This window comes from Trachurus trachurus, assembly GCF_905171665.1.
Source record: "Trachurus trachurus genome assembly, chromosome: 10".
Taxonomy (NCBI): domain Eukaryota; kingdom Metazoa; phylum Chordata; class Actinopteri; order Carangiformes; family Carangidae; genus Trachurus; species Trachurus trachurus.
The window spans coordinates 36,286,748-36,304,733 of record NC_139894.1 but is presented as its reverse complement, the minus strand read 5'-3'; the positions used below and the strand labels follow the sequence as shown (position 1 = coordinate 36,304,733).

General features: G+C 43.5%; 2 protein-coding genes across 2 annotated transcripts; one reads left to right on the top strand and one right to left on the bottom strand.

Moving 5' to 3' along the window:
- Positions 1 to 1,504: 1,504 nt before the first annotated feature.
- igbp1 (immunoglobulin (CD79A) binding protein 1) lies at positions 1,505 to 5,869 on the top strand. Its single transcript, XM_083980494.1, has 3 exons — positions 1,505 to 1,993; positions 3,076 to 3,408; positions 5,371 to 5,869. Exons 1-3 carry the CDS (start codon positions 1,514 to 1,516, stop codon positions 5,641 to 5,643), a joined length of 1,086 nt encoding a protein of 361 aa, XP_083836620.1. The 5' UTR covers positions 1,505 to 1,513; the 3' UTR covers positions 5,644 to 5,869.
- Positions 5,870 to 8,356: 2,487 nt separating this feature from the next.
- On the bottom strand, positions 8,357 to 17,158 carry LOC310992139 (dolichyl-diphosphooligosaccharide--protein glycosyltransferase subunit MAGT1-like). The gene is made up of 10 exons (XM_083980149.1): positions 17,026 to 17,158; positions 15,005 to 15,174; positions 14,790 to 14,907; positions 14,295 to 14,435; positions 14,061 to 14,201; positions 11,615 to 11,704; positions 11,462 to 11,525; positions 11,241 to 11,315; positions 9,359 to 9,449; positions 8,357 to 9,274 (listed from the first exon to the last, which is right to left on the bottom strand). Exons 1-10 carry the CDS (start codon positions 17,104 to 17,106, stop codon positions 9,259 to 9,261), a joined length of 987 nt encoding a protein of 328 aa, XP_083836275.1. The 5' UTR covers positions 17,107 to 17,158; the 3' UTR covers positions 8,357 to 9,258.
- Positions 17,159 to 17,986: the final 828 nt, after the last annotated feature.

The following is a 17,986-nucleotide window of genomic DNA, read 5'->3' as shown; positions in this document are numbered from 1 at the left end:
AGACTTATATTAACACAAAAATATTGCTTACTTCTGCTTTAAAAAGAGACATAAAGAAATGATTCTCCAGAGGTACATTGAATAATTCACACAAGGTGTTTGCTTGCTTACTATCTGGATTAAAATGTGGCAGGAAATGGTACATAGTGTAATGGAGGAATGAAATAATAAATGTCTTTGTGCTATGATTTTAATTAGAACATATCAGTTATAGGGGTAGGATTAGATAAATTTATACTTCTTCCTACTCCTTTTCGCTCATGTAAACTGCATTGCTTATGAGATGTTATTTTTTTTGTGTATACATTTTTGCTGTTCACTTATTTCCTTATTATTATATTATTATTTTATCTTATTTACATTACATTGTCGTTTACATGATCGAAATAAAGATATCAATCAATCTTTCAATAAATGTTAAATAATGTTTTGTTTTAGTTTTTCTGTCTCTTTACTGTTTCTCACTTCCATGTGAACTCTTTAGTCTTTGTCAGTAGCCTATCCTGTAGCAGTGATGAGCTCGATTTTGACCTGATCCTCTAAAGCAGTGGTTCCCAACCTGGGGGGCCCGGGGGCGTGGGCGCCAAAGATCCGGGGGGGGGGGGGGGGGGGGGTCGCAAAGCCCTCTTGATTTTAAGGGGTTTAATAATTTTAATGTAATTAAAATGTTAAATAAATGAGTATCATATCACGAGGAACAGAGCGTGTACGACGTGAACGCCTCTTATTAAATTACTGAAATATAATAAAGTATTTAAAGCAGAAGTAAGCGATCCGGTCGTTTTGGCTAATGCTGCGTTCCAGGCAGGCTTTTGAAACCGTAAGTTACAGCTTCAAGTCACAACTTACAATTTTGTAGCGTTCCAGGCAACCCACTCGTGTTTTTCCGACCTGTTTTACCTGTGAAAGTCACTATAACGGCCACTCGTAACTTCCGACCCGTGAACTCGTACCAGATCGAACTGGTACGACTTCACAGGTCAGAAAAACACGAGTTACGGGCAGCCTTGAACGCACCATAACAGTCCTCGTCCCTACGTCACCACATTCACGCGCATCCCTTGGCTGCACACACAGCCCTGCCAGAGCGATAGATATAACACATGCCGTTCTCTCTCCTCATTGGATAAAAACTGTAGGATACGAGAAAAGTTTTCTCCTCGGCTCAGAGCAGAGCAGAGTGACTGACAGACCCGTGTTTCGGTCCAAACACTAAGTGATTGCTGTTGGAAGATATAACTATTTAAGACTTATATTAACACAAATATATCGCTTACTTCTGCTTTAATGTAAAATAAGTTATGATGTTCCTTATTTTATTTTATTTTTCATCGGGGGTGGGGGTGGGGGGGGGTCACCAAAGTTTACAATGGTAAAAATATGGGAACCACTGCTATCAACTACATCAAGTGTAGTTTCCCCGTGTGTCCTGCAGTGGGCGGTACGCCTCCTTTAAGAACTACGCAGCAGAAAAACACAAGACAAAGAAGACGGAACCCGGAAATAAGACAAGATGGCGGAGTGTGAAAACAGTAGCGCTGTTGGACAGACGTCAAACTCAGAAGACTCTGGACCTCCCAAATTATCCGAGCTGCTCGACCGCGGCTGGAAGACGTTCGAAGAGGTGGACAGCACCAACGAGGCCCTGGGCGCCACCAGCATCCAGGTGAAGGTGAAGCGCGGGATCGGGATGCTGGAAGAAGCGTCCAGAATGGCGGCGCAGGTCGAGCTGTTCAGCCGCAACGAGGAGCTGGAGGAGGTGGCCACGGCGGACCTGAGGTACCTGCTGCTGCCCGCGCTGCTCGGAGCTCTGACCATGAAGCAGACCAGCAGGGACAAGAGGCTGGACATAGTACAGACGGCTCGGGCCTACTTCATGGACTACCTGCGGAGGTGTAAAGAATACAACGTGACGGTGTTTGAGCTGCCGGCGTCAGCGGAGGGAGACACGAGTCCAGAAGGAGCCGTAGAGAACGGACTGTCTGCGGCCAAGGTGAGCTAGCTGGACCGGTACTCAGCATCACAGCCAGCGGCAGGTGGTGTCAGCTGGTGTTTGAGTGTAGTCAGGTCTATGGCAGTGGCGTGCACAGACTTTTTGAAGGGCAGGGGCGAGAAGGGAAAAAAAAGGCAAGGCAATTTTATTTGTATAGCCCGTTTTTACAAACAGTTTGTCTCAAAGGGCTTTACATGGCATCACAACAACATCCTCTGTCCTTAGACCCTCACATCCACTGAGGAAAAACTCCATAGAAAACCCTTTCAACAGGGAAAACCAGGAGAAAGCTCAGGGTGAGCAACAGAGGAGGGATCCCTCACCCAGGACGGACAGACGTGACATAGATGTTGTTACAGACAAGAAAACAGTTTATAGTTTATGTCACAGAATGTGGGAAACATGGAAATGTTAACAGGAGTTGATGAAGACAGCTTCTGGTGAGGGGGGGCAGGGAGAGCTGGCCAGCTTAATGGGGACATATAGCCCGTCCTCGCCACTGAAGAGGGCACTTTAGCACGCGTTTTGGCTCCTAGAGGGCACTTTAGGAACCCCCCCCCCCTGTGCACGCCACTGGTCTATGGTCAGCATCACCGTCACAGGGGCGTGTCCAGACATTTTTGATATGGGGGGAGTGAGCGCTGCAATCATATGAACATGAGATGTCACAGTTTTGCATTTTGCACACTGGACCTTTAAAAACATGATCATCTGGTTTGTATAATACAGTGTTATATAGACATATACAGTAGGCTAAGTTGGAGATGCTAAGAGAAATGTAAATGCTGACTATGGCAGTGCTGTTGTTCAAAATAACACTAATGAGGTTGACCACAACAAGCAGGCAACACTGAAGCAGCACAGACCAGCTGACCTGCTGACTGTTGGATCAGGATGTGTCGGTGGTTCTGATGTGGATGTTGATTTGGCTGGATGGTTTCTGGAGGCTGGAGGTTGGGGATTGTGTTCCTATTGTTTAGTTACTGATAAAAACATTCAAACACAATAGAATGTGTACCAAATAAAGCGGTAACTACCTGTACACTGGGAAACTGAAATCCGCCGTGTGCTTGTCATTCCAGCCCGCGCCCTGCCCAACAGACCTGGTTTCCATGGCAGCACAGAGACAAGCGAAGATCGAGCGATACCGTCAGAAGAAGGAGCTGGAGGCCCGGCTAGCGGAGGTCCGGAGGCTGGTGGACGGCGGGCAGGCGGACGACGAGGTCAGCAGAGACTTCTACCTCCTCAGCGTCCGGCGGTGGGTGGGCGTGTGTCTGGAGGAGATAGAGAGCATCGACCAGGAGATGGAGATCCTCAAGAGGATGGACGTCCTGAAGCACAGCGCCAGCACACAGCCGGCTGCGCCAGCCAGGCCGCCCATGAAGCCCTTCATCCTCACCAAGGACGCCATGCAGGTCAGACTCAACAGGCAAAAAGCCTAATAGATATGTTAGTTAGTTAGTTAGTTTTTTATTTTCATGGTGTCATACACCAAAGAGGTGCCCAGCCCTCATGGGCTTACAAGACACACCAAAAGAAATAAAGAACAATAAACAAAAGAACATCTCCACATACACTGATCCAGGATCTACAGTCATCAGAAAGCACAATCCACAATCAAACATAAAGCGCGCCCATGTGCTTTTGGTAAGCAATCAACACATACTGAGCTAAATAAAACACTTTTTCACTACAGTCATCGGACACAGAAAAGAAATCAGGACAGTCCAGGGTCATTTTAAGAAAGAGCTTATGTCTACAGTCATGGTAAAAAGGACAGTAAAACAAAAAATGCATTTCATTTTCTACCTCTCTCAGGTCACACAGGTGACACTTTCTATTCTCTTCTGGGATTGAATGGAAACGTCCCGTTTCAACCACCAGAGGCAAGATACCACATCTCAACTGGGCACAGACAGACCTCTGCGCTCTAGTTAGGTTAAGGGTGACATAAGGCTCTGCTTGGTAAACAGACTTTATCAAACAAAACACTCTTAATTTAGGTTTGTGCAGAATTTCTTCTGCTGTTTATAATTTTCAAATAATATCATCTTAATTTGTCTAACATTACAAGATAATTTATTTCTATATATATATATATATATATATATATATATATATATATATATATATATATATATATATATATATATATATATTGAAAATCTGCTTCATCAAATATTTTAATAAGTTCCCTTGTCCAACGACAGTTTTTTTTAAATGTTCCACAAAAAAATTTGTTTGACAAGTCTGTTGTCAGGCATTTTAATGAGTCTGTTCCATAGTCGCACCATGTCACCCTTAATCTGCAATATATAATAGATATAGTAACTAGTTGATAAATCTAAACCAGGGTTTCTCAACCAGGGGTAGGAATGTGCAGGTCACAACTTGTCCACCAGAGTGTTGTGGAGTTGTTGGATTGTGTTGTGCTGTTAAACCGACCTGCCCTTCCTACCCATGAGTCTGGGGCACCGCAACACAAACGCTTTCCATAACCTGCAATCTTTTGTTTCTGATAGTTTAGCCTACACAGCTATACACGTTGTAACATTGTAGCTTATACTGTATATTACCTAAATAACTTTACTCACCACTCTGTGTATTGATTTTTTCATTGTAAACAAATGCACATGGCCAGGAGGAGGGTTAACAAAACAGTGGAGAAGCGACCAGCCTTGACTAGTTTCCCTTCAAATGAATGATTAACCATCGTCTTACCTGCACTCCCAACTCGTCACCATAGTGATGAACAGGCAGCAGCTGCAGGGACAGTCTCACACATTATACATATATATATATATATATATATATATATATATATAATGTGTGTACATTATTATGATTTCCAAAATAATGTAGGAGAAAACTTTTTTTTCTTTTAAAAAAAATCATTAGCGGTGCTTATTTATTAGTCCACACTACATGTTGGTGCCTCCGGTCCTCTCTGCTTCGCATCGTTTCAGGAAATAACTGGGAAGGTTTCAGAATGTTTGTAAACTGAAAGCATATTTTCTAACAGACTTGACACCTGTCGTCTCCCTCCTGACGGTTTACGCCGAGGGAACCACCACAGATTATTGTAAAAGGTTTGAAAGTCCGAGGCTCGATCCAAAAACGCTTTTTCACAGCAGAAAATCACGTTGCTTGATCCAAAACTGTTTAACACTACAAAAAGCCGAACCATGGCATGATGATGTAGTTTGATCCGACACTAGACTGCTGCTCTAACGTGCCGTTTTTTTAATCCTAGGTTAACCAGATAATAAATGAATAACCGGATAGCAGATTGCCTACTCGGGTACCCGGGTACTCGGGTAACCGTGCACATCCCTGGTGTTAACACAGGCCTGACTGTGTGTTTGTCTGCTCCACAGGCCCGGGTCTTCGGGGCCGGCTACCCCAGCCTTGCCACCATGACAGTAGACGACTGGTATGAACAGCACAGGAAAAAGGGAGCCCTGCCCGACCAGGGCGTCCCCAGGAGGGTCGCCGTGGACGACGACACCGAGGCACAGGACAGGGACGAGGAGGAAAAGGAGAAGAAGGTTGAAGAGGATGATGAGGAGGCTCTGCTGAAAGCCAGGAACTGGGACGACTGGAAAGACACTCACCGCAGGGGTTATGGAAACCGGCACAACATGGGCTAACTGTTACACACACACACACACACACACCTCTGTCTTCATTTCTACTCTAATAAGCCCACAGGCGGAACTCTTCACACTCCTGATCCCCACTGCAGCACCACATGACCAGTCTGCTGAATTCTGATTGGTTTAACGACACTACAGCTGATTCTCATGTTTGTCATTCACAGTGCAGCGGCCCTCTGTAGTGTCATTGTTCTATCACCCACTGGATAATAAAGACTGATCAAACCAACCTTTATCTTTGGCATGAATAACACCGACACATTTGAGCCACAAGGCAACATGGGCTCCTGTAGGGAATTTATACACATGCTTATATTAATGGTTCATCCAGAAACAATGAGAAACCATGGTACATATGAGACACACTGCCAAAACACAGTAGGACAGCCAGATCAGTCCAAGAGGAGCTCAAAGGGACAAGACCTTTGGATCCATCATTGATGAGCCTGTTCCATTGGGTTTTCTAAACCAACCTAACAAAAGCCAGCTGGTCCCTTTCACTGCCAGTGGTGTGTCTGTCTGTTCAGACCTTACACACAGCTGCAAGTGTGTCATCACGTGCACTTCACATGACGCACACAGTGAGCTGCTAGCTGTCCTGTAATGATACTTAGAGCTCCTGTGAAAGTGTCAAAGCGTCAGTGTGACATGCTTCAGTCAGTGTGTGTGTGTGTGTTTTTTAAAGGGACAACGAGGAGTTTCTCCATCGGCAGAACGAAAAATTCTGCGACAATAAAAAAGTCTCTTATTAATGTGGATGAATCTACGCTACCACTTGTTAATGGGCACATTTTCGATAAATATCGTTTTGTCTCTATCGTTATTTTGTTATTATTAGTGGTGGTGGAAATGCTGGTCGAGCCAACCAGCGTTTCTTTACTTTCGGTTTCGTGGCGAGTCATGAGAATAACGCCGCCGAATCTCCGTTTATTGTCGGAACTACGACGGTATGTGATCGTCTTCCAACCTCTGACTTTAATTCTTGATGAATGAAAACATGAATCTGTCTTGCGCCGGCCAAAGAATTTTCATCCTCTCTAAACAGCTCTGTTCACAACGGCTGCTTTCAGTGTCTGTCCCTTTAAATGCTAATGAACCACTGCTTGCCCCGCCCCTTCTACTGGTACCAGGTAGGGGTGGGGTTATGCAGATTCAAAAACTAGTTACATCATTGAAAGACAAGTGAGGGAACAGTTCATAAAACCATGTGGATTTAAACCTAGGGAGCCTGAAAATGACAGATTTTTTGGTCAATTCTCACATTTTAGGAGCTAGAAGACAAAACAAACACCTAAATATATGTTAAAGAGCCTTCAAAAAAGTAATTATTAAGTATATATTTCCATAATATGTCCCCTTTAAAGCTCATTTTGTAGCTGTGGAGTCTGGGTTTAACAGCAGTGGTCAGGTGACAGTATGCAGGTGTTTTTTTTGACCAGTGGAATAGGGGGGTAAAATGTGCAGTTTGAACAAGGACTGACATGTTGGTGTTGTTTTACAAGTGGAGGTTTATGTTTATTGTTTTTTTTAATTTAATCCTCTTTCTGTGGTCTTACTAAAGGAAAAGGAGCAGAGGTCCCTGTGTGAACATCAGGAACCTAAAGCAACACTTTACTTGACGCCTATCTCTATAACACATTATAACCATACTTATAATGAGTTATAATGCAGTTATAACACTGTATAACTATAGTTATAAACACTCATAAATGATCATAATGCTTTACAACAATAATCATAAGATCACACTATAAAGCATTTTATCATGACTTATAAGATCAGGTATTATAATAGGTTATAATTGTTACTAACTCACTGACAATGCCCATATCAAAAATGCATTATAAATATAGTTAATAATGTGTTATAATTGTCTTATAAACGTATATAACTATCATTATAAACACTCATTAATTATCATAAGGCTTTATAACAATAAGCCTAAGACATCATAGAGCATTTTATAATGGCTTATAAGGTCTTAGTATTATAATAGAGTTATAATGCTCTATAATGTGTTATGCTTACTGTTATAAAGTCTTATGTGATTTATGAGTGTTTATAATGATAGTTATACACGTTCATAAGACAATTATAACACATAACTATATTTATAATGCATTATAAATGTGGGCATGTCAGCCAGTTACTAACACTTATAACTTTATTATAATACTTGACCTTATAAGCCATTTAAATGCTCTATGATGTGTTATGCTTATTGTTATAAAGTCTTATGATAATTAATGAGTGTTTATAATGATAGTTATACACGTTTATAAGCCAATTATAACACATTATAACTATATTTATAATGCATTATCGATGTGGGCATTGTCAGCCAGTTACTAACAATTATAACATATTATAATACTTGACCTTATAAGTCATGATAAAATGCTTTATAGTGTGTTATGATTATTGTTATAAAGCATTAGGATCATTTATGAGTGTTTATAACTATAGTTATACAGTGCTATAGCTGCATTATAACTCATTATAAGTATGGTTATAATGTGTTATAGAGATAGGCGTCAAGTTAAGTGTTACCAACCATTTATATGATTATTTATTTATTGCTTCCCTTATATATTTACACAGACATCACTTCATTTATTTATTTCAGTGTTTATTTTATAGATGGTACTTCACATGACTGGTTGCCCCCAGTCCTGAAGGAAAGAGGAAGAACGAGGATGAGACTGAATGACAGTTAAGGCACTTTAATATCAGAAATAACCTCAGATCAAATATTTTGTCCTGGCACCTGATGGAGGCTTCCATAAAGGTTTAAAGCACTTCAATGTTTTATACAACAGAAAATAAAAGACAGTTCGTCTTGTTAAGACTTTTCTTCTTAATTAGAGACAAACACAAATGATTCTCTGACAACAAACTCTCATTTGGCAAAGTGAAAACGACTGAATGGATGGGTGGGGGGGAGGGAGGAATGGATGGGTGGGGGGGAGGGAGGGAGGGAGGGGTGATGCTGTCCATCCATTAGTACCGGTCCAGGTTTCTAGGAAACTGAGTGTGTGAGGCTGCACTGATGTTTGAACATCATGTTCATGAGACTGTTGTCAGGAAAAGAAAAGAAAAAATCACGAGACCGTGAAGGTTATTATAGTCACATGTGACCAGCACCCCCCCCAACACACACACACACAAACACAAACACACTCACACACTCCCTGGTCCTTCCTAAGTACAAGCCTGAGCCCTCAAACAGTCTTTAAGTGTTGTCACTCTGTTAAAACACACACACTGAGAGAAAGAGAGAGGTGGTCCTAACAACAGCTTCACTCACTGAGTCAGTCCCTGATCACTACCCATCAGATGAGTCATGAAAGTCAGATGGAGTTGTGTTGTGTTGTGTTGTGGTGTAGAAAAGTGGTTTTGGCAGCAGACAGTCCAGGATGCACATCAGTGACGAGTCCTGCTGTTGTAGAGGCACAGTGTGTGTGTCTGGGAGTGTGAGTGTGTGGACACACTCGACGATGAAGATCAGAAGACGAATCATGGCTTAGCAGACAGTGGTGTGGCACCGTCGCCGTGGACACCGTCCCGTCCCGTCCCGATGACAGGACCTCCTTGTCGACGTGGTGGGCTCTAACTTATCAGGAAGCTGGAACACAGAGGGTGAGACTCTCAGCCAATAGGAAAGCAGGCACCGTGTCCACCAATGGGAACAGGTTAGAAGGAGACAGACCTGTATGGGTATCCATGGTACTTGGCTCTGAAGATGGACAGAAGGCAACTGAAGAACAGCATCACCAGACCAATACCTGCTACACACATGACTGACACACACACACACACACACACACACACACACACACACACACACACACACACACACACACACACACACACACACACACACACACACACACACACACACACACACACACACACACACACACACACACACACACACACACAGTTCATAATCATCTTCATTTCTCTATCAATAATAAACTGCACCCTCGTGTTCCAGGCTGTGAAGACGAGTTAGGAGGAGGAAGAAGAGTGTTCTGCTGAAGAATAATATAAATTTGGTGTCGCTTTGGGCGTCAACAGAATTTCAAGAAAAGCTAGAAAGCAGCAAGAAACAAGTTGTAGGAATTTCTCTTCAGGGCTTAAAGTTATAGTTGGTGATTCTGTCCAAAAACTTGTTTTGTTGTACTGGGTGAAATGGTCCTTCTATCCTGAGAGTAGTCAATAAATCAGGGGTCTCCAACCTTTTTTCCTCTGAGAGCTACTGTTACAAAACAAAAATGGCCGAGAGCTACTCATGTTTTATAACATTAATTCTTTACATTCGTAAAACAAAACAGTGTTTCCCACTCTTCATGGAAATAGTCTGTTTTTAGCCTCTACCATACTGATAACTGAAATGGTTACTGTCAGGTATTGTCCCTCCTCTATGGGGACACGTCTGTTCTGATGATACAAGTCAGTGGTCCTGAAATGTGTGTTTTTCTTCTATAAAACACATTCTACATCTACAAAGCGTGTGTGTGTGCCAAGGCGGCGCCAAAGGCAGGAAACATCCTGGATATAAGGTGCAGGTTTGCTGAGTGACCAATCTAGTTGGGGTTAGATCTGCTGAAGGTTCCGGCTGGTCTCCAATGTGTGTTGGTAAGTGCATGCTCCATCATGTTACACAGGACTTTTTCTCAATAGAGGGTATGCGCTTACGTCACGTTGCCCTCGGCAACGCCCTGTTCAATCGGACTGAGTGGCAAAACAAACCTCCCTCAACGTGCTGGCGGATAGCGGTGGACTCGTAAACTGGATAAAATATCGTATATCAAAACAAATTGATGTCAAAAGGAATCGACAACCAGCTCCCCAAAACCGTCTGCTCCACGGACACGTCACTGACAATCCTGTAACACAGTGTCACCGGAGTGACAGACAGGCTCACTGTTATTGTGCAGAGGGAGGAGATTACAGCTGTTACTGTCGTCCTGACAGTGACTCCCGACGCTTAAACACGAGCTGCTTTTATTCTGAAAAACTCTGACCAGTCAAACTGTAGGATGTGTTAGAGGACTAATTTATCTGTCTAAACATCAGAACTACGACACCTGAAACTGTAAACGCAGCTGATCCATCGAAAAAAATGACCGCTCCAGTGAATTTACTTTCCGTCATTGAGAACAGGTTCTTGAATGTAACTCGGTCAGAGTGAGACGTATCCTCAAGATTTCTAGCAGCTCTGTTAGGTCATGCTGCTGTACATGCTGGTAAAGCTAGACATGTCAGACTTGTGTGGGCTCGGAGGAAATCACTTCGTTACTGCGTCGTTTTGAAACTTTGGCGGCTCTGCCACTCGTCTTTTTGCCACTCAGTGGACGTTCCACAGCGACTTCCGAGTACCGTGACGTCACGTGCATACCCTCTATAAGTAAAATGTTTCCATGACGATGATGTCCTTTAAATCTACCCACATGACCTCCAGTGTGCCTCTCACACACATAGGGACACAAACAGATTGAAAAAAACTCTCAGGTAGAGACTCATTAGCATGGTGCAGAACACCCTCTGTTTTATGTAGGTGTGTGTGTGTGTGTGTGTGTACATACTCTTCCTCTTTCCTATTTCTATGTCCGAGGTAGCAGCCTCACACAGCAGCACGATTCCCATGGTAACAGCAGCATCTGATAGTGATGGTCAAGGTTCAGACAGGAAACACATCCATGACATCATGACAGTTAAAGCCTCTCCTGGGCTCTGACCCCCCCTCTCCTCAGCTTGTCTTGTTGTTGTTGTTGTTGTTGTGTGTGTGTGATCAGCTGAAGGATACTGAAGAGCAGCACGATGTGGGTCTCAGCCACGAACTGGGCCTGGCTGCTGCCGTGGATGTAGCTCTGTGGACGGCAGGACAGCAGATCAGATCTGAGGTCAGTTGTTCACATTGTCAGTCACACTGTGCTGTGGGCTGGAGGCTCTGACTCACCACTTGTCCTGTGCTGGGGTTCTTGTGTGCATACGGTGGTCCTCTGATGTGGTTCCACATCTGGCCTGAAGTCATGATCAGGACGAAGCACTGAAAAAACACACGCACACACACGAGAACACAGAGAGGACGCCACAGAGAGCAAAAATCAGTGTGCACTTTTTTCATTTCTACTCCACCTGTCTGTGAGTTTTACTTAGAAAAGAACTGATAGTATTACAGTGTTACAGATGTTGACCTCATTACATCATTTCAGTCACTGTATGTGAGACTTGGGCCTTGTTCACACTGTCGCTCCAAATCTGATTTTTTTGTCATATCCAGATTGTGTCTAGTTTGATTTGAGCCAAAAACCACATGAGATCCGATTTTTCTGAAACAGGTTCAAACCGCATACGGAGGTAGTTTCAAATGCGATTCTGATTCTAATTCTGATTCAATGCGAACAATGTCGCTGCTCAAACAGGATCTGGGAGCGTCCTGTGTGTCACTCGCAGCGAGATACAAGATGGACAACGTCATTCCGGAGAGACGGAAGACATCGCATGGAAGGAGGCACAGCTCGGCGCTTCAGGGCTTCAGACTAACTCATCTTTAATAGGAGCACAAGCAGAAAATGTAGGGGCGTAAATCGACCCAAAACATAAAAAACAGCCAATAATGTAATAACTTTGGCCATTTTAAATGTGATAAAGCCAACAACATATTCACTTTTTTTTTTGCCAATAATGTAACAAGTTATCACATTATTGGCCTAGTATTAAAAAAAAACTGAAATTACATCATCATATATGTATCACTAAACACAATGCACAACTTTAACTGTTTCACAACTGTGACATCTTCTACCCTGAAAAAATAGCATATAGTGATACATATATTATTACATTATCAATTACAATGTTATTACAATGTCAGAAGTTTTTTCTTTTTTAATACTACGCCAATAACATAATAACCTACGGAAGCGCATTGTATTCACTGGATAAAAAAAAATGTAGACACCTTATCTTACGAGATCTTTTCTCGTAATTACGAGATAAAGAAAAACACGTCTTCCGCTCTCAGTGGTACGAAGCGTACAGTGGCAATGATGGCGCCATCGCAGTTAATCTGCCAATAGCTACTTCCTTCTCGGTTTGAGACACTGGGAGATACTAATGTTTCTTCAAAATGAGGATGGTATCACTATTAGTATGTCAACACTACGCAGGTATCTCAAGTCCTTAGGATTGTTCAGGTAGAAAGCACTTTTCATCCCTCTCCTCCTCTCCATCTTAACATCCTCCTCTAATTTTACAAATCAAATTATATTTTGAAAATCAGTCAAAATAATTGCAATTATACATTTTTATTTAAACTGTGCAGCCCTATATACCAAATAAGTAGAATCATGACTTTTCCATGCTTTTTTCCCCAACATTGTCATTTCTGGATGAATGAATGACATCAAACGTTTAGCTCGCCCAGGCTCCTTAACTTAATAAAACTCGCAGTGATTTGATAAAACGCATATTTACTCTCTTGCACACACACACGGTTGCAAAACTGTGTGGCTTCCCTGTCCACCGTGTGATCAGCTGTGCAGGTGACGTCACAACAACAACAACAACATACAAGCCGCACACACGGGAAAATTGGCTACAACACAGACTTTAGTCCACAGACTTTGTCAGCTCATAATTCTAAATTGTCCTAAGAACTTGTGTGGCTAATAACGTTATTAACGCTAATATCTGGGTTCTTGCCATTCGTGGATGACTTGCAGTTAGTGGTTCTGAGTGAAGCAGTGGCTAATGTGGCACCTTTTTCTTATCTCCTAATTACGAGATATGGTGTCTACATTTTTTTATCCAGTGAATGAAATGCGCTTCCGTAATAACCAGCCAATAATGTTGTAATTTATTCCGTTATTGGCAAAAAAATTTTTTACAGTCAGTGAGATTGGATCCTGATCAGATTTGCCAAAAAATGGGACTTGTGCTGCAGTCTGAACAAGGCCTTAGATCAGGGGCCTCCAACCTTTTCTCCTCTGAGAGCTACTGTTACAAAACGAAAATGGCCGAGAGCTACTCATGTTTTATAACATTAATTCTTTACATTTGTAAAACAAAACAGTGTTTCCCAGTCTTCATGGAAACAGTCTGTTTTTAGCCTCTACCATACTGATAACTGAAATGGTTACTGTCAGGTATTGTCCCTCCTCTATTAAATATGAATCACAGGACACGTCTGTTCTGATGATACACGTCAGTGGTCCTGAAATGTGTGTTTCTCTTCTATACAACACATTCTACATCTGGGGACAGAGCTCCATGGGAAACAGTAGGAGAGGAACAGCTGGACAGGGGACCGGGATTTGACACAACACCGACATGCAGTTCGCTTCAAACCAAACATCCTGAATGTAAGAATGTGTGTGTGTGTGTGTGTTGGCTGCAGTTACCAGTGCAGAGAAGGCCCAGACATTCTTGTTGAAGAGGAACTCCAGGTTGTGTCTCCGCAGGTAGGCCAGTCCTCCGATCACAGCCAGGAGGAAGCCCAGCAGCAGAGGCCCTGCGTAGTTGGGGGGACGGATGACCCGGATCTGAAACACAGACCAGACAGAGAGCACCGTGCTCGTAGTGTTCACTCAACACACAGACTGTAAAACAGAGCCCACGCCGAGGCTGACGCTGACCTGCACGTCCGTCCTGTCCGCCACCCATCTGGCCAGCTGCTCGGCCGCAAAGCCTCGGACCTGCAGCTCGTAGGTGTCGGCCCTGCGGGGTTTCCCTTTGGACGGGAAGTGGAGGAAGGTCGGAGCAGAGTTCATGTTCAGCTGAAACACAAACGCAGAGTCAGTCACCGAGAGAGCATCACACTGGGGTCGGTGCTTCTTCTTCCAGTCTGGTCTCACAGGTTCATCTTTCAACACCTGATACTGGTTCTGGTCTGGTTCACTGAGTTAAACCTTTATTTACCTCTCTGTCACTTAGTTCTTTTTTTGGGGCTATCTATCAACACATGTGTATGAGGCAGATGTGTAGGAACAGGATGAGTGGATCCAAAGAGGCAGCTGATGAAACTTCAGCAGGTTTTCAGTCCAACACCACAGCAGCTCACTTCACTACCAGCTTTTCCTGCATTTGGATAATGTATTAACAGTATTTAGACTTTTAGGAAGCAGTCTCACCATCTGGAAGACGTCTGAGCCTTCATCAAAATCTACAGACGCAAAGAAGACTTTGTTGGTGAAGGCAGAAGAATAGCGCCAGGAGTTAGCCAGCACCTGGAACTCCTCGTCTGCTTGTCTGAAATGAAAAGGGACATTCAGTAGGAAAAGCAGCAGCAGCAGCAGCAGCAGCAGCAGCAGCAGCAGCAGCAGCTCCCGGAGCTCCAGCCTCTTACCTGCAGACGCCACACTGCCTCTGTGGCTGCAGCGCCGTGAACATGATGACCACTGAGAAGTTCCTGGGAGGAGCCTTGACGAAGCGGCGGAACTTGTCTCCGTTCATCCTGATGACTGAGCGCTTGGAGGCCCACTCCATCATCTGAGTCACCTTCTCCGACAGCAGAGTCTGCATTAGAGTTGGGGGAAAAAAATATATTGTAGCATAATCTTGGCTAAAACAACCAATTAATGCAAGCACACAGCAGCACACAGCTGACTGCAGGGATGCTGAGGCCACAACCCCCTACATGGTGGGGGATTGATTGTTCAATGCAAGAATGAAAGAATTTTAAAGTTCTACTCACAAATAAATCTGTTGAAATGTCATGTTTTTTAACTGTTGTATGTTGCATGGATGTCAGCTTATGACAGAACTAAACATTTATTTTTGTGTTTTGGATACAATACAGTTTGTTCACCCCACATTTCCAATTTGAAATTTTCCAAATTTCTCCTTATAGCTAGCTACAACTTTTTCATCAAAAGGATAAATTTTTCAAAAATAATGCATCCACAGAATGTCTAGAGGGGTGCAGAATAAAAGTATTAATTTTACTGAATAATAATTAAAAAAAGTATATAAATATTTACATCTGGTTACGTTGGCAACGTCGGCATGGAATGATCTCAGGCAACAGCATTAGAACGTTGATGTCATGTGTAACTGCTGTAACTGGCAACCAGTAAAACGGAAGGTTGGAGCTATCACCTTTAACTTCTAATGGAAAGTTATATGTAGGCCTACTTAATTTTTGCCTCTTTGCAAACACATACTATATATTAATTACTATAGAGTCATGATATAAACCTCTATGTGATGCTTCCTTTCTATCCTCGTCCTCTGCTGCAGCAGAACTCTCTCCATCCAGTCACAGCTGAATCCTCTTATTCATTTGCCTCTAAAACAACTGTCTCCTAATGTTAGATGATTATTTCATAGCGTGGTGAATGTCCGGGTCACAACTTGTCTGGACCATCAACAAGTCCTGATGTACTTTATAATTAATCACCTATTGGCTTTTCCCTGAACTGCACCAGCCTTTCCAGTTCCACTAGTGGACCTCCAGGCCACGCCAGGTCCACGCCCATCACAGATACATAGTTCATCTAGTAACGTTACACTGCTTTATGCTTCACTTGAAGGGCACGTGCAGGGATATTAAAGTAATGACAGAGATTTCTGATGAGGCAACTCTGTCCTCTGATGCCAGGAGGCAAGGCAAGGCAATTTGTATAGCCCGTTTTTACAAACAGCTTGTCTCAAAGGTCTTTACATGGCATCACAACAACATCCTCTGTCCTTAGACCCTCACATCCACTGAGGAAAAACTCCATAGAAAACCCTTTTAACAGGGAAAACCAGGAGAAAGCTCAGGGTGAGCAACAGAGGAGGGATCCCTCACCCAGGACGGACAGATGTGCAATAGATGTTGTTACAGACAAGAAAACAGTTTACAGTTTATGACACAGAATGTGGGAAACATGGAAATGTTGACAAGAGTAGCGGAGGTAGTCGGTGACAGAGCCCTGCCTGCTGTCAGTGACTGTGACAGAGAGCGGCAGGTAGAGTGGAGGTGTGTGGGCTGATCTCAGGTCAGTCATACGCTGTTTCCTCTGCTGTTGTTGACGCGAGCTAACGAGAGCACCTGACCGGTGAACAGGTTCACTCCTCCACTCCTCCACACCGAGCTGTGCCGCTCACAGTCCGACCCGTTCCCCTGCAGAGCCTGGGGCTCCTCAGCGTCACCACCAGGCTGTGTGCCGGACACTGTGACCGCTGTCAGTAGTTTGACTGCACTTTGTTTGACTTTCTAACATCCGCAGCCTGACGCTAGCTGCTCTCCGCTCAGTTAACGTTAAGTTAGCCGTTAGCCTAGCTGCTGCTGCTGCTGGGACGGACGCGGCTCACAGACAGACTTTCAACTTTCCTGCGGTGTGTGTGCTGCTCCTGAGCCGTGTGTCGGTGACCGTGTCTTACCTCTTTCTTCTTCTGAGCGTCGGTGAGCTCATGGTGGAAAACCGAGAGCACAAACAGCGAAATGAAAACTTTTCCAAACATTTTGCAGCAGCAGCTCCCTCCGACTCCTCGCTACACCGCCTCCTGTCAGCTCACCATTGGTCAGCTGTCAGCCAATCACAGCGAGCTGTCATTCTGCTGCCGCTTTTTTCTTTCAAACTTTATTGATAAACATATACACCCACACTGGAAGACTGTAGTTTTGGTCATTTTGTTTGTTTTTTTTGTTTAAAGGGATAGTTCAACATTTTTGGCAAATTCACCTATTGCCATAATTCCTATGGTCTTAGGAGTAGGTTCATTACCTTTCATTGTCGGTGCAAGCTGTTTTTAGATCGGTGGGGCAGAGACGTGAGCTGCTCAGCTAACACAATGGAGGCAAATGGTACTTTTGCCTTTCCCCGAGTCAAAACTCATCAAATACACAATCCAACAACTCCAAACCACTCTGGTGGACAAGTTGTGACCTGCACATTCACCACGCTATGATGCAATAACGTATAATTATGTAATATTACAACACATCATGAAGCAAATACTCTGAACTACTCGCGTTTTTTAAATCACTCCGCCCAGCAGCCATGCCTGGAATGTAGTTCCGGCTACGCATTTACCTCGAAAACAACTTTGTCTCGTAATGTTCCATTATTATCTCATAGCGTGGTGAATGTGCAGGTCACAACTTGTCCACCAGAGCTTTTTGGAGTTGTTGGATTGTGTATTTGATGAGTTTGAGGGAAAGGCGAAACCATTCACCTCCATTGTGTTAGCTGAGCAGCTCTACTGTAACATCATAACGTTCTAGCAATAATCAAGTCAGGAAGGGGGGACCATGTTTCCTACAACAACCAGGAGGAGGGAAATCCTGCCTTCATTTTATTCTTACCTACCAATTATAATGTCATGTCTGAGCCATTGTGTT

Bases quoted from the DNA above. Each gene is read 5' to 3' on its own strand.
- igbp1 (XM_083980494.1), top strand. From the start codon at position 1,514: ATGGCGGAGTGTGAAAACAGTAGCGCTGTTGGACAGACGTCAAACTCA. The intron at 1,994-3,075 runs GTGAGCTAGCTG...TTGTCATTCCAG, and splicing joins ACGGACTGTCTGCGGCCAAG to CCCGCGCCCTGCCCAACAGA. The intron at 3,409-5,370 runs GTCAGACTCAAC...TCTGCTCCACAG, and splicing joins TCACCAAGGACGCCATGCAG to GCCCGGGTCTTCGGGGCCGG.
- LOC310992139 (XM_083980149.1), bottom strand. From the start codon at position 17,106: ATGTTTGGAAAAGTTTTCATTTCGCTGTTTGTGCTCTCGGTTTTCCAC. The intron at 14,436-14,789 runs GTGAGACTGCTT...TTTGTGTTTCAG, and splicing joins GCTCAGACGTCTTCCAGATG to CTGAACATGAACTCTGCTCC. The intron at 11,526-11,614 runs GTGAGTCAGAGC...TGCCGTCCACAG, and splicing joins ACCCCAGCACAGGACAAGTG to AGCTACATCCACGGCAGCAG.